General features: G+C 35.2%; 1 protein-coding gene across 1 annotated transcript in view; it reads left to right on the plus strand.

Annotated features, from left to right (window-relative positions):
- Positions 1–315: 315 nt before the first annotated feature.
- Positions 316–15,722, plus strand: part of ZNF527 (zinc finger protein 527) — a 64,974-nt gene continuing 49,567 nt past the window's right edge. Inside the window, exons 1-2 of the mRNA XM_016133293.2 lie at positions 316–679; positions 1,446–1,494. Of these exons, the coding sequence (XP_015988779.2) occupies positions 1,468–1,494 (27 nt within the window). The 5' untranslated portion in view covers positions 316–679; positions 1,446–1,467. The remainder of the gene's footprint in view (positions 680–1,445; positions 1,495–15,722) is intronic.

Consider the following 15,722-nt stretch of genomic DNA (forward strand, 5'->3'; position numbering starts at 1 on the left):
TTCTGGGCTTTGGGACCACTCTCCTTCAGTTTCCCTGGTGCAATTGTGCCCTGAGACTCTCAGGTTTTCACTTCTTGAGCAGTGCAGGTCCCCGGCCAACACTCAATCGCTGACGAAGGCCAAAGTGGCGAGTCAATCTGGATTATTAGCAGAGTGGGCTATAATTCCTAGAAGAGTCTCAGGCACAGCTCCGCTCATCCCTGTGGGAAAGCGCAATGTAGAACTCATCTAAACCAATCTTCCACTTGGGCTGGCGCCTCACCCTTTCCGCCTTTTGACTACATTTCCCAGAAGTTCTTGCGGCTCAAATCAACTTCCGGGGCGACTCTGGCTATCTTTTTTTATTTCTCAGGGAACGTATGACTCCTTCGGATCGGCAGGGTCTATGGAGGAAGCTTGTCTCTAGGGTGTGGGATCTGCCTCTTGTGGGAGGATCACTCTGAGCTTGGGTTTGAATCTCAAAGATTTCGGGCAGCGATTCCGAAAGAAGAGCAGGGCTGTAGGCTCGGCCCAGACCGTGCAGTAAGGGGAAATCCAGAGGGCTGTGCGCCATCTTGTCCAAACGGATAGGCTCCGGACTACATTTCCCAGAGGTCCCCGGCGGGAACAGGTCTCCCACCCCCACCCCTTTCCCTCGCCTGCGGGATCCTGGGCCTCGCCTGAAGGGGAAGAGTGCAAGGTGAGCAGTCTCGGTCTTCGGAACAGCACTCTGCTCCTCGGGTGTGTCCTGAGGGTCTGAAGGGGCGGTACCGGCGGGTCCGGAGTCTCGGACCTGCGTGAGTTGGTTGGGCTGGTGGAGGGGATAAGAAGTGTAGGATTCCATGTGAACGGTTGTGACCTTATGTGACTGCGGCGCCCTGTGTGAGGGTGTGATTGTATGTCCCTGTGGTAGGTGTGTCATTATGACTGTGACCATGCGCAGAGCTCTGTGTACAGGTGTCACTATTATTGTTGGTGTGTGATTGTAACAATGGCGCTGTGTGCGTAGATGCGACTGAGTCGCCGTGATGGGACCTTGATTATGTGTGACCTTATAATTTCGTGTGGCTTTGTGGTGGAGGAGAGGTGTAGAGAATGTGATTATGTGGCTATGACTGTGTTCTGTGAGGGTTGCATGTGTGTAATTGTGGTTGTATGAATGTTAGCGGCACTAAGTATACTGGGTGTCAGTAACTGTGAGGATGTGTGAACGTGATGATATAATTTTGTGGCACTGTGTGTGCGGCCCGTAGATGTGCCAAGGTTTCTGTGTGTGTCCCAGTGGTTAATCTGTGATGTCAGGACAAATTTTGGTCTTGGACAGCGGACTTTTTCCCTGACACAAGGAATGTTCAGGACAGCTTAAACTCCTCTGACCTCCCCATGGGTGGTAGGTGTGGATCTGGGCCGGAAGAAAAACTTGGCATCTCATGATTCCTTTCCTCTTTCTCACATCGTCTCCTTAGAGAGTCTCCAGAAGACGGAAGAATGGCTGTGGACCAAGCCAAATACAAGGTGTGCTGGGGTTTCGCCTTTTTGCTCTCTTTGTACTGGATGGTCTTGTTTAACATAGACTCATCAAGTGATCTAGTTCCTAGAAATTTCCATTCAAGAAAATAATGGGGAAGTCATAGAGGTGGAGACACAGATTCCAGTATACTCCCTCATTTCCTTCTACATAATGTTCATATATTAATTTAGAAAATAGCTTAGTTATTCCCGTGTATTAAGTTTTTGCTTCTTTTTAAACCTGTGTACATGCGCGCGTGTGCACACACGATTATTTTAAAGAATTTGGGCAATAGGAAGTTAGAGCATAATCAGTCAATATTTTGATGTTTCTTTTTAAAAAGTTTCCTATGCACATGTAATATACATTATTTTAAGACTGGAATTTTAATAGCATTTACCTTATGTTTTTACTAAAAAAATTGTAGGTATTATACAGTTTCTTTTTTGTTTTTTTTTTTTTAAATTTCTGAATATTACATACTTACATGGAAGTGCTTAAAATGGAAACATGTGGTTTAAGAAGTATCTATAAAGGGAAATATACAACAAAAACTTGCATCAACACTCCAGAAACCTGTTAGTCCTACCAACAGAAAAAAACCTAGTCCCTTTACCTCTGCAGGTAACCCTTATCCTCATTTTGGTGGTAATTATTTTGTTATCATTTTTAAAAAATAGTTTACCATACATCTACACACATCCTTAAATGATATAGTTTAGTATTGCCTTTTAACTTTATAGAAATGAAATTGTGATGTGTAATATTTTAAGTCTTGCTTTTCTTATGCTGTACCATATTTCCTAGAATCACTCTTGTTTGGACATTGGTTGTTTTTAGATTTTAGCTCATTTGAAAAATCTGTTCTGAACATATTTTTATAAGTATCCCAGTGCACATATGGATACTTTCCTAGAGTATAAACATATGAATGGAATTGCTGGGCCATACAACATGTGTGTATCTTCAAATTTCCTACATATTTTCAAACTGATTTTCAATATGGTTGTACCAGTTAATTCCTACCAAAAGTTTATAAACACAGTCATCCTGTAGTCTCTCTAATACTTGGTTACTTGTCATTTTAATTTTTGATGAATCTGCTGACATAATGGTTTTTTTGATATATGGTTTTAAAAGTATAACATACTTTCCCAGAAGTACAGAAATCAAAATATATGTCTTGATGAATTTTATAAAGTGAGCATATATTTAACCAGAGCTCAAATCAGATCAGGAAATAGAACATTACTAGCATTCCAGAAGCCTAATTCTTGTCCAATCTACTTCACTTCCCACCTCTCCCATATATAATCATATTCTGTTTTCTATAGCCATAGATTAATTTTTCCTGTCCTTGAATTTTATATAAATAGAATCATACAATATCTCTTTTGTGCTTGACTATTTTTGCTCCACATTAAATGTCATGTAACATGAATGTACTATGTAATATAATATAGTATGAATATATGAGGTTCATCTATGTTGCTTCGTATAGTTGTAGTTAATGAAACTTAAATGTATTATTACTGTTTAAAATTCCATTGTGTGAACATACCATAATTTATCCATTCCATTATTGATTGGCATTTGAGGTATGTTCAGGTTGGGGCTATTATGAACAAAGCCCGCTATGAACATAACTGTTTGTGTCTTTTGGTGCACATATGAATGCATTTTTCTTGGGTGTATCCCTAGGAGTGGTTATCAGTTGACACTCCTTACTTCAATGTATAAGAATAAACTTTATGACAAGAAGCTTTACTATAGATAAAAAGCAATAGTTCATAATAGAAAGGTTAGTCCACCGGCAAGATATTACAGTTCTAAATGCATATACCTTCATAAAATGACTTCAAATATGTTTGATAGAACTAAAAGAAGTAGTAGACAAATCATAATTATAGTCGGGGATTTTTAGCACTTTTCTCAATAGCTGATAGAACAATCAATATAAACTCGGTAAACTATATATATTTGAACAATGTGATTGACAAACTTGACTAATTGACATATGTGGAACAGTGTACCTTACAACTACTGTATATTTAATTTTCAGATGCACATGAGACATTTATCTAAATTGACCAAATGCTGGACCATCAAAGGAATTTCAATAAATTCCAAAGGATTGAAATAATACTGTATGTTTTCTTACCACACTAGAATTCAGCTATAAGTCAATAACAAAACATACTTAGACATATTGCAACATTTTAGATTTAAGTAATATATTTATAAATAACTGGTGAGTCAAAGAAGAAATTGCAATGGAAAGTAAAAATATTTTGACTGAATGATAATGAAAATATATCAGAATGTGGAGTGTTGGTAAAGCTGAATCTGAAGAAAATACATAGCTATAAATGCATATGCTAGTAAAGAAGAATGCTGAAAAATTAATGATCTATCTATTCATCTCAAGTTAAGGAAAAGTATACACCCAAAGAAAGTAAAAATTGGAAATAATAAGAATAAGAGCTCATATAAATTTATGTAGATTAGAACGTAAAATGAGTGTACAATAGAGAAAATTAACAAAGCCAAAAGTTTATTTCGGGGATTGATAAAAGTAATAAACTTTGAGCAAAACTTAAAGTAAAAAAATGGAGATAGTTCACAAATTGCAAAATCAAATTTGAGAAAAACAAAAACAGACTAGCTTTAAGGCTGAGTTCTCAATTAATTCTTTGTTAGTACCTGGGACTTGGTTGCACAATATAAGATCATTTAAACCTGAGCCGGTGATCATTATGCTGCATTCCTTTTTATATTTGTTCTATGTTTTTAATATAGATTTTTAGTTTTGTAACTCATTTTTTTGTTAGCATTGTGTGTGCTTTAAGTTTTCATGGCCTGCAATGTCATTACAACTCATCGTGTTGTCATGAAGATTATTGACCTGGGTTAATGGTGTTTCTTAAAAAACTTAACTCTTCCTAATATCACTTTATAATTATTAGGAGTTTAATATATTAATAAAATGTTCATTTCCTAGGTGATAATGGATTGACATGCAGTGAGTTCTTTGGGACATTTAGCTTATTTATTATTTTATCATACCCTATGTCTATTTGGATCTGTGTGTGCCCGCCAGTACTAACTGTGGAATACCCATTCTGTCTTGAGTTATTGTGTGAGGCCACAAGTATGACAGGTCCTTCCCTGGTTTGTACAGTGTTTCCTTTTCACGAAGCTGGCTTTTTTGAAGTCCCCTGAGTTTATACTTTTCAGATTGTACAGATGGAAAAGAACACATTAATTAGATCATATATAAATGTACATAATAGGATGAGAGACTATAAATAATAAGACAAGTAAAAACATATATAATGACTTACTAATTATGGCAGGGGGAAAAAATGTTATTCACCCTCTTTTTTGTGTACTTGTTTTTCTCTCTCATGTTATTATGGACTTAACGCATTTTCCAATGTTTTAATTAACTGATGGTTGGCAGGACTCATCATAATAGAAGGAGGAGCAGCAGGGGATTTATTCATGGTAGGTTGTTGCATAAATTTTTATTACATAGCCAATGAGTGACCCTTTTAGGACACCCTTATAGTCTTTTTAGCACAACACCTGTGATATGTTTGAAAATAGCCTCGCACTAGTGGTTACCAGAGGGTAGGGGTTAGGGGAAAAGGGAAGAGGTAGACAGGGTAAAGGAGGTCAGATATAGGAGAGTTGGGGGAGGATGAAGTGGGTAAAAGGGATCAAATATATGGTAGTTGAAGGAAACTGGATTCTGGGTGGTAATCACACAATAGAATATATAGATGTCAAATTATAAAGTACACCTGAAAATTATATAATTGTATTAACCAATGTTACCCCAATAAACTTAAAAAAAAAAAATAGCAGTTCACTGCCAGTGTTAATTTAATTTCACATAAACACACTCTTTGAAGCTGAAGCAAATCTGACTGGTTTTCAGTGCAAATATAAAAACTGTTCTTTGAGTTAAAAAAAAAATTAAAGAAAATAGCCTTACTATTTTAATAATAATTTAACAGTATTATCCAGGAAACCTCTTTTCTTTACTCCTGTCTTTAAAATTTCCTTCTCGGAATTGAATAAAAGACTTAAAAACAGGAGACTTATGTTATACTCAAGAGGTTATGTTGGGTAAAAATGCTGTGATTATTTGGGCTACTTTAAGTGGTGCCAGAGCTAAAAGCATTCTTTTTAAGGTTTTATGTAGTTTTCTTATGGTAAGTGATTTTTTTTAACTTTCAAAATTTTCTCATACTTTGGTAGATTATTGGGTGCAAGGGATTAGCAATTAATTGAAGAAGTAATTCAATGTGAGGCATTTCCACAATAAACATATATGATGGAATAACAAGCAAAATTTGCTTTTTTAAATGATAAGACTTAAAAGAAATTTAACGTTCAAGTGAGCACCTCTTTCCTCAAGAAAGGGACTGTGGGCATGACAGGTGCCTGAAGTTATTAAATACTAGCTTTGTGATATAGTAATTGAACACTCCCAATTGTTACTTGATGACTTCATAAGGCTATTAACTTTTTTCTTATGACTCTATTAACCTAAAAATTAGTAGGCACAAGAGTAGAAGAGTTAGAATACAGATAGTGTTTTAACAAAATAAACACTTGGTGTTTTGGAGCAGGCTTACTCTGAATTAAAGTAATTTGATGATGAAGATGGAAAGTTAACTGAAAGCCTGGAGTTTACTCAAGAAAAAATCAGGATGAGCATCAGTCTTCCCAGTTTTTTGGGACCTAATCCCTTTCTCTCTTAATTTCCCCCCCAGTCCATCTTCCTGGCCCAAAACTGCAAAGCTCTGTTGTTTCTGTTTCCCATTAGCCATTCAAATGTTTATGCCATCTTCAGGTGCCTTTTCATACTAGGAAATAAAGTGATTGCCTATTCCAACATAAAAGGGAATGCCTTTGGGAAAGTAATGAACTATAATCAAAGTTATAAAAGCATTCTAAAGAATTGAGTTCTTAAAAACTAACTACATGCAGCATCATTAGTCATAAGGAAAATGTAAACCAAAACCACAATGAGATACCTGTTAGGTATCTACATACCTACTAGGATGGCTATGATAAAAAAGACAGACAATAATTATTGTTGGCGAGGATTTGGAGAAGTTGCTGGGAGGATGTAAAATGTTGCAACTGCTTTAGAAAACAGTTTGGCAGTTCCTCAATAGTTAAACATTGTTACCATATGACCTAGCAGTTTCATTCCTAGATATATACGCAAGAGAATTGAAAGCATTCACACAAACTCCTGTACATGAATGTTCTTAGTAGCATTCACAATAGCCAAAAAAATGGAAGTAATCCAAATGCTCATCTATAAATGGATAAACAAAATGTGACATAACTGTATAATGATATACTATTTGTCAGTTGAAAGGAATGATGTTCTGACACAGGCTATAACAATGACGTACCTAGAAAACCTCTTAAGTGAAAGAATCTAGTTATAAAAGGCCACACATTGTATGATTCTATGTATATGAAATGCCTTGAACAGGCAGAAAGTAGAGCGGGAGGAGAGAGGAAAATGATGATTCACTGTTAATGGGTTTTCTTCTAGGGGAGATGAAAAATATTCTAAAATTAGAACTTTTGTGGTGATATACTAAGAAACATCAAATTACATACTGTAAATGAGTGATGTATTGTTATGTGAAGTATATCTCCATAAAGCTGTTTTGAAAAATAAAGCTAATATCAAATCCATGTGTTAGAGTCTAGGTAAAATAGTGTTGGCCATGACTATAATTGTTGAAGCTAATGGGTATGTGGAGACTTTTATATTATTTAAACTGTACCTTTGTGTATGTTTGGTAATTTCTGTATTAAAAAGTTAATACCTCCCTCCCCCAATACTAGCCTATTGCCTAATGGTGAGATACTAGAAGCCTTCACAGTAAAATCAAGAAGAAACTCTCAATAGTGTTATTTAACATTTTTTTCCGAATCTGTTAGAAAAGTAGTATTCCATAGGAAACCACTGGAAAATGGTTGCTTTATTCTTTCCTATAACTTCTAACAAGCTTCTCATGGGCTATTTGATTTTCTGCCCATGGATGAATTTTCAGTCAGTATTAGATAATAAATGATGTCCACTTTACTGTACTAATGAATACCTTAAACCTTTTTTCTTCTCTCTCTTCTTTTCCTTAACTTCTTTTCTGTCCCATTAGGTACTATCAACTTCCTGAAGTTGGAAGCAGGGAAAGGAAGAGGGAATATGGGACAAGAAAAATCTTAAATATATTGACACTGGTTCTGCCTGGCCTTGGGGCGTATTTACATCTGACTCTTTGTGAGGAGAGACCAGTGGCTCTACTTCAGCTGGCTGTGTCTTAGTTTCCCACATTCACCCTTTGGGCATTAGTCCCCCTGGGAGCCCTTCTCTAGAGGTCAAGGTTCCTACTGGAAATCCTCTTGGTAGGCTTGGAATAAATCCTGACTCAAGTGGCTTCCACTGTGGGGTTCATTTCTATCTCAGGAGTTAGGCCCCAGTCTTTGTCCCTTCTAAATTCTGAGAACACAAAGTTTTCCTAAGAACTCTCACTACGTTCCACTTAGAACCCTAGTGGCAGTTGGGTCCCCTCTTTTTCTTATGAGGTAGGAATACAGAGGACATTAGTGCTTTCCAAAAATGTCTTTCAGACAGCTTTCTTTTATTTATTTTTATAACATTTAAATTTTTATAAGAATTTATATGAGCCAAACCGATGACATATGCCAGGGAGCAAGATCTCAAATGCCCTCAAAGGCAGCCTTTTTTTACACACTGGACAATCTGAAATACCTCTGGAACAGATGTTGAATTGAACCAAGGACACAAAATTGGTTTCTAGCAGCTCCTTTTTGCATGATGCATAAGATGGCCAAGATTTTCACTGGTGACTGCAGGGTTTCATGGCCCCTATTGTCTTGCTCTCTTTCTCCAGGACGTCTCCTAAACTGAGACTCAAGGCATATTTTAAAATTAAAAACATGTTTTAATTTTTTAATTACAGTTAACACACAATATTATATTAGTTTCAAGTGTACAACATAGTGGTTAGATATTTATATAACCTGCGGAGTGATCACCCCAATAAATCTAGTACCCATCTAACACTATACATAGCTATATTCCTTATGCTATAATTTACATCCCTGTGACTATTTTTATAACAACAAATTTGTACTTCTTAATCCCTTCACCTTTTTTACCCAGCCCTACCACCCCTATTCCCATCTGGCAGTCATCAGTTTGTTCTCTGTATCTGAGTTTGTTTCTGTTCATTACTAAATTTTTTTTAAATTGTGCATATAAGTGAAATCATATGGCATTTGTCATACTCTGTCTGACTTATTTCACTTAGCATAATACCCTCTAGGTCCATCCATGTTATCACACATGGTAAGATTTCCTTTTTTATGGCTGAATAATATTCCATTGTATATATGTACCACTACTTCTTTATCTTATTGTCTACTGAAGGGCAGTAGGCTTTCATTACTTGGCTATTGTAAATAGCACTGCAGTGAACATAGGGGTGCATATACTTTTTGAATTACTGTTTTGGTTTTCTTTGGATTGCTGCAAATAAAGTCGTTTCTATTTTTAATTTTCTGAAGAACTTCCAAACTTTTTCATAGTGGCTGGACTGATTTGTAGCCTCACCAACAGTGCACGAGGGTACTGTTTTCTCCACATCCTCACCACCATTTGTTGTTTTTTAATTTATTGTTGATAGCCATTCTTACAAGTGTGAGGTGACATATTATTGTAGTTTTAATTTGAATTTCCCTAATTTGTGGTATTGTGCATCTTTTCATATGTCTAAGGGCCATCTGTATGTCCTCTTTGAAGAAGTATCTTTTCAGGTCCTCTGCCCATTTTTAATTGGATTTTTTTATGTTAATTTGTATGTGTTCCTTCTATATTTTGAGTTTTATCTTATCAGATGTATAATTGGAATATCTTCTGTTCAGTAGGTTGTCTTTTTGTTTTGTTGATGGTTTCCTTCACTGTACAAGAAATTTTTAGTTTGATGTAGTCTCATTTATTTTATCTTTTGTTTCCCTTGCCCAAGGAGACATATACAAAAAAAATTGCTAAAAATTATGTCAGAGAGTTTACTGCCTATGTTTTCTTTTAAGAATATTTATTTGGGGCTTTGTATTAAACTCTTTAAATTATTTAGAGTTTCTTCTTGTATATGGAATAAAAAAGTGGTCTAGTTTTACTTTTTGCATGTATCTGTTCAGTTTTCCCAACACTATTAACTAAAGAGACTGTCTTTAACCCATTGTATATTTTTGCCTCCTTTGTTGTAAATTAATTGAGGACACTGGCGTGGGTTGATTTCTGGGCTCTCTGTTTTCTTCCATTTATCTATGTGTCTGTTTTATCCCAGTACCATGCTGTTTTGATTACTGTAGCCTTGTAGTATAGTTTGATACCAAGTAGCATGATACCTCCAAAGTTATTCATCTTTCTCAATATTTCTTTGGCTATTCAGGGTCTTCTGTGGTCCCATATAAATTTTAGGATTATTTGTTCTAGTTCTCTGAATTTGGTTTGGTAATATTTTGTTAAGGATTTTTACATTTATGCTCATCACTGATATTGGCCTGTAATATCTTTGGTTTGATATCAGGGTAATTGATGGCTTCATAAAATGAGTTGGGAGCCTTCCCTCCTCTAGTTTTTTGGAAGAGTTTGAGAAAGATAGGTGTTAATTCTTTTTTGAGTATTTGAAACCGTCTGGTCCCTAACTTTTTAAGTTTTGTTTTTGTTTTTGTTTTTTAATAACTGGTTCAATTTCATTAGCAGTTACCAACTGTGTTTAGATTTTCTGTTTCTTCCTGATTCGGTCTTAGAAGACTGTATGTTTCTAGGAATTTACCCATTTCTTCTATGTTGTGCAATTAGTTGGCATGTAATTAATTATTTGTAGTGTTTTCTTATAACCTTTGTATTTCTATGGGTTTGGTTGCCTCTTCTCTATTTTTTGTTTCTGATTTTATTTGTTTGGGCCATCTCTCCCGTTTTCTTAATGAGTTTGGCTTAAGGTTTAATAACAATTTTGTTAACCTTTTCATGGAACCAGATCTTGCTTTCATTGATCTTTTCTGTTTTTTTAGACTCTTTTACTTTTGATCTGATCTTTATTTCCTTCCTGCTACTCATTGTGGGCTTTGTTTTTCTTTTTCTAGTTCCTTTAGGTGTAGGGTTAGATTGTTTGAGGGGTTTTTTGTGGTAGGCCTGTATTGCAATGAATTTCCCTTTTAGAACTGCTTTGGCTGTGTCTCACCGATTTGGGGTCATCATTGTTTTATTTTTATTTATCTCAAGATATCTTTGGATTTCTTCCTTGCTTTTGTTGTTAATCTGTTCATTGTTTAGTAGCATGTTATTTAGCTTCCACATGTTCGTGGTGTTCAGTTTTCTTCTTGTAATTGATTTCTAGTTTTATACCATTGTGATTGGAGAAGATGCTTAATATGATTTCAGCCTTCTTAAATTTATTGAGACTTGTTTTCTGGCCTAGCATGTATGGTTGATCCTGGAAAATGTTCCATTTTTACCTGAAAAGAAGGTATATTCTGCTGCTTTGGGTTAAAATGTTCTAAACATACAAATTAAGACTATCTGGTTTAATGAGTCATTTAAGGCCAACAATACTTGTTGATACTCTGTTAGGATGATTTATCCACTGATGTCAATAGGATGTTAAAGTCCCCTACTATAACTATTACTGTCTATCTCTCCCTTTACTTCTCTTAATATTTGCTTTATATATTTAGCTGTTCCTTTGTTGGGTGCATAGATGTTTACAAGAGTTATATCCTTTTATTAGATTGATCTTTTTATCATTTTGAGATGCCCATCTACTTATAGCGCTTGTGTTAGTATATTTTGTTTGGTCAAAGTATCACTACCCACCTTTTTTGTTTGTTTACATTCATATGAAGTATCTTTTTGCATCCCATTACTGTGTGTGTCTTTCATTCTGAATTGGGTCTCTTGTAGGGAGCATATGTATGTATATGTCTTGTTTTTTTTCTATTCAGCCACCCTGTGTCTTTGAGTTGAGCATTCAGTACATTTACATTTAAAGTAATTATCAATGGGTATGTAGTGATTGCCATTTTATTAATTGTTTTCTTATTATTTTGTAGTTCTCTGTCCCTTTTTTCTCTGGTTCTCTTGTATGTTGATTTTCTATAGTGTTGTGTTTAAATTCCTTTTTCTTTATTTCTTCTATATCACTGGTAGATATTTGGTTTGTGGTTACCATGTGCTTCTGTGTGTGTGTGTGTGTGTGTGTGTGTGTGTATGAATATATAATGTAGTTTGGTGAACATTATATATTCATTATATTCATATATAATATATAATATATAATGTAGTATGAATATATAATGAATATATAATGTAGTATGAATATATATATTCATACACACACACACCAAACTACATTTATAGCCATCTGTTTTAGGTTGATGGTCTCTTACTTTTGAACACATTCTAAAATCACCACAATATTAACTTGCCCCCTCCACATTTATGTTTTTGTCATTTATTTTTACTCCTTTTGTTTGCATCGGTTTGTATTCCTTAATTTATGGTTGTAGTTACACATGATCTTTTATCTTTTAACCTTTGCACTAGCTTTACAGTTGGTCGATCCACTGCTTTTATTAAGTGTTTGCTTTTATTCAGTGAGAATTTTTTTCTTTCCTATATTTTCTCATTCGTATTTTTAATCTTACTTACTTAAAGAAGTCCCTTTAACATTTCTTGTAATACTGCTTTGGTGGAGATAACTCCTTTAGCTTTTTGTCTGGGAAACTCTTATCTTCTTCTTTTCTAAATGATAGCCTTGCTTGGTAATCTTGGTTGTAAGTCCTTTCTTTTCACTATTTTGAATAATCCTTTCTAGCCTGCTAAGTTTCTGTTGAGACATCAGCTGACAGTCTCGCGAACTCCCTTGTAGTTAACTAACTGCCTTCCTTTTGGTGCTTTTAAGAGTCTCTTGGCCTTTTGAACCACTCTTCTCTCGCTCAGGCCTGCTTCCACGTCTGGAAGTGTACTTTCCCTTCTAATAAAACTTTTATTTTCTACTGTAAAAAAAAAAAAAAAAAGATTCTCTTTGTCTTCAGCCTTTGGCATTTTAATTATGATGTGGGTCTCTTTGGGTTTATCTTGTTTTGGGACTCTCCATGCTTTCTGGATTTGTCTGTCTATTTCCTTCACAAAGTTAAGGAAGTTATCAGTCATTATTTCTTCAAATGGGTTTTTAATCCCTTCCTCGCTTTCTTCTATTTCTGGTATCCCCATGATGTGAATGTCATTATAGTTGATGTTGTCTCAGAGATCTCTTAAACTATCTTATTTTTTGTTATTATTTTTTCTTTTCGATGTTCTGATTATTTTCTGCTACCTTGCCTACCAGATCACTGATTTGATTCTCTGCTTCATCTAATCTGCTGTTGATTCCCTTTAATGTATTGTTCATTTCATTTATTGTATTTTTCATTTCTGACTGGTTCTTTTTTATTTTTTCCATCTCTTTGTTGAAGTTCCCACTGTGCTCACTTATTCTTCTCCTAAGTAATGGTATCATACAGAATAGTTTTACTGTCCTAAAAATCCTCTGTTTCACATATTCTTTCCTCCCTTCCTCTGTCAACCCCTAGGAACCACTAATATTTTTACTGTTTCCATATTTATGCCTTTCCCATAATGTCATATAGTTGGAATCATACAATATATAGCTTTTTATATTGGCTTCTTTCACTTGACAACGTCTTTTCATGGCTCCATAGTGTTTTTCTTTTTAACACTGAATATTTCATTGTCTAGATGTACCATAGTTGACTTAACCATTCACTGAGGGGCATTTTGTTTTTTTCCAAGTTTTGGCAATTATAAAAGTTGCTATTAACATCTATACACAGATTTTTATGTGATATAATTTCTCAGCTCCTTTGGGTAACTACCAAGGAGCACAATCACTGGATCATATGGTAAGAGTATATTTAGTTTTATAAGAAGCCTCCAAACTGTATTCCAAAGTGGCTGTACCATTTTGCATTAATTGAGAGTTCCTGTTGCTATTTGTCATCATTTGGTGTTGTCGGTGTTCTGGATTTTGACCATTCAAATAGGTATGTGGTGGAGGGATATTTTATTAAGACATTATAACATTTTTAATTATAATAAGTAGAGAATGTGATATTGTCAAAAGAATAAACAGATCACTGGACCAAAATAGAGCTACAAATAATTCCAAGCATGTATCATCTATGATGAGCAGCACTTAAATGAGTAGGGAAAATATATTCTATAGTCACCTGTTCTAAGGCTCACTTTTTTTTTTCTCATTTCAACATATCCGAAGTCAAGTTGTATCTTACATAGGTTCTTTCTTAAGTGGCATGTAAAATAATGGCACATTTTAAGTCCCATGAAATATTATATTATTCACATGTGACTTTGATACATCTTAGAGTAGCCCCCTCTGGAGGAAAAATTAAGTAGTATTTATAATTCATTTCTTTCACAAAACTAAAATTATAATTGATACTCATATCATAGTCTTTCATAAGTAATCTTATGCCAAAACAAAATAATAATTGACAAACTATGTGTAACAAATGTAAGCATTAAAGTTGTAGAAAAGTGTTTATACAAATATGTATAAGAAAGATCTTACTCAAAAGCTAGGAAAGTTGACATTTTGACTTTTTCATGGCAAAACACATAAGCAAAGTTAAAATTTTTTTACAAAATAAAGGCAAGGGAGCAAGAATGAGAATGCTGCTGTGTGAGTGTGAATATGGGTGTCTGATGGGGGAAGTTGATTGACTTTCTTGGACTGGGAAGTGAAAAGACTTAAGGAAACCTTTATCTGTGATCAGAGGGTACCATTTGGGTGAATCTGGCTTGGGGACTTGAGGACTGCAAAGGAGGGATCTGCTTAGGGCAAATCATAGCAGCTATGTTTTGGGTTCAAAGCAACAACATCACTGAGATGGAACAAGGTCTCGCCTGAATCACTTGGCTGAGGCAAGAACCTGGGTTGCTTGGATGAAAGTAAGGGAATCTAAGTCTGTGTTCCTTTGAATTTACTAGCTAGGATCTATCTTGCTGCAGCTAAAGTCAAGGGTTTCTGGGGTTGAGGAAGGAGTAAGATTTATTCCATACTTCCACTAACTAGAGTTACATCATAATACTGAGAGAAGCAGAGGTAGTTTTACCTTGTCAGTCTGAGAGTTTTAAGGCCCATGTGGTTTCTAGAGCATTCCTTTGGTTTCCCAGGCCTGTCTTCTCAGAACACTATCCTTTTTCAGGAGAACAGCTCTGAGGAGGACTAATAATCTGCAATGCTGAAAGTCATGGCTCAGGTGAGATGATTTTTTTCCTTACCTTCCTGACATTGTTCTTTTTAAGAGTTAAAAAAAAATTTTTTTTAAGAGGCATGTGAACATTTACTTTCCTTTCTGGCTTTCTGGCTATCATTGCTCCCTTCAGAATCCTTGTCCCATTTCTTATTCTAGCCAGATAGTCCTATATCATTCCTAAGTTCCCCTCTTCTTTTGACCTAGGATTAATATTTGCATTCAGTAAATAATTGAGTATCCCTTTTCTTAAACCTCTGCCAGGCACTATGAGGGAGAGGGAATGCATTCTATGAAAAGGAAACAAGAGTAGATTTGTAGAATGAACTCATCCTCTCTGGACAGTGATTTGTTTCAGGTAAAGATACCAGTTGATTAGCTGAGAACAAACATGGAAAAGCCAAGAGTATCACTATAGATCACTATTCTCCAGTAAGATAAGGTGGGAGATGGTAGATTATTGCAAGATCTCCTCGCTTATGAGGCTTGGAGGATCGTGGGGTTGATAGCTGATACAGACAGATCTCTGCAAATCTGCATAGGGCATTCAGTAGAGGAGTCCATTATGAGGTTGAACAGGAAGTGTGGGTCATGAGGAATTTTGATATGAATCAACAGTTTTCTTTATCTCAGAAATAAAGATAGAGATGATGGATAATTACAGTGAGTTCAGCCATTTCATACTGTCAGAGCTCAGAAGAACCTTCTAAATCTTGTCCAGTAATTCTATATTGTAGAAAATTCTTGCATCAGGAAATCAATTATTAAAGAATTTGTAATAATAGAAGTTTTCTTGTAACAATGTCAAAAGAGTGAACTAGAGATTATG

This window comes from Rousettus aegyptiacus, unplaced genomic scaffold, assembly GCF_014176215.1.
Source record: "Rousettus aegyptiacus isolate mRouAeg1 unplaced genomic scaffold, mRouAeg1.p scaffold_m13_p_14, whole genome shotgun sequence".
NCBI lineage: Eukaryota > Metazoa > Chordata > Mammalia > Chiroptera > Pteropodidae > Rousettus > Rousettus aegyptiacus.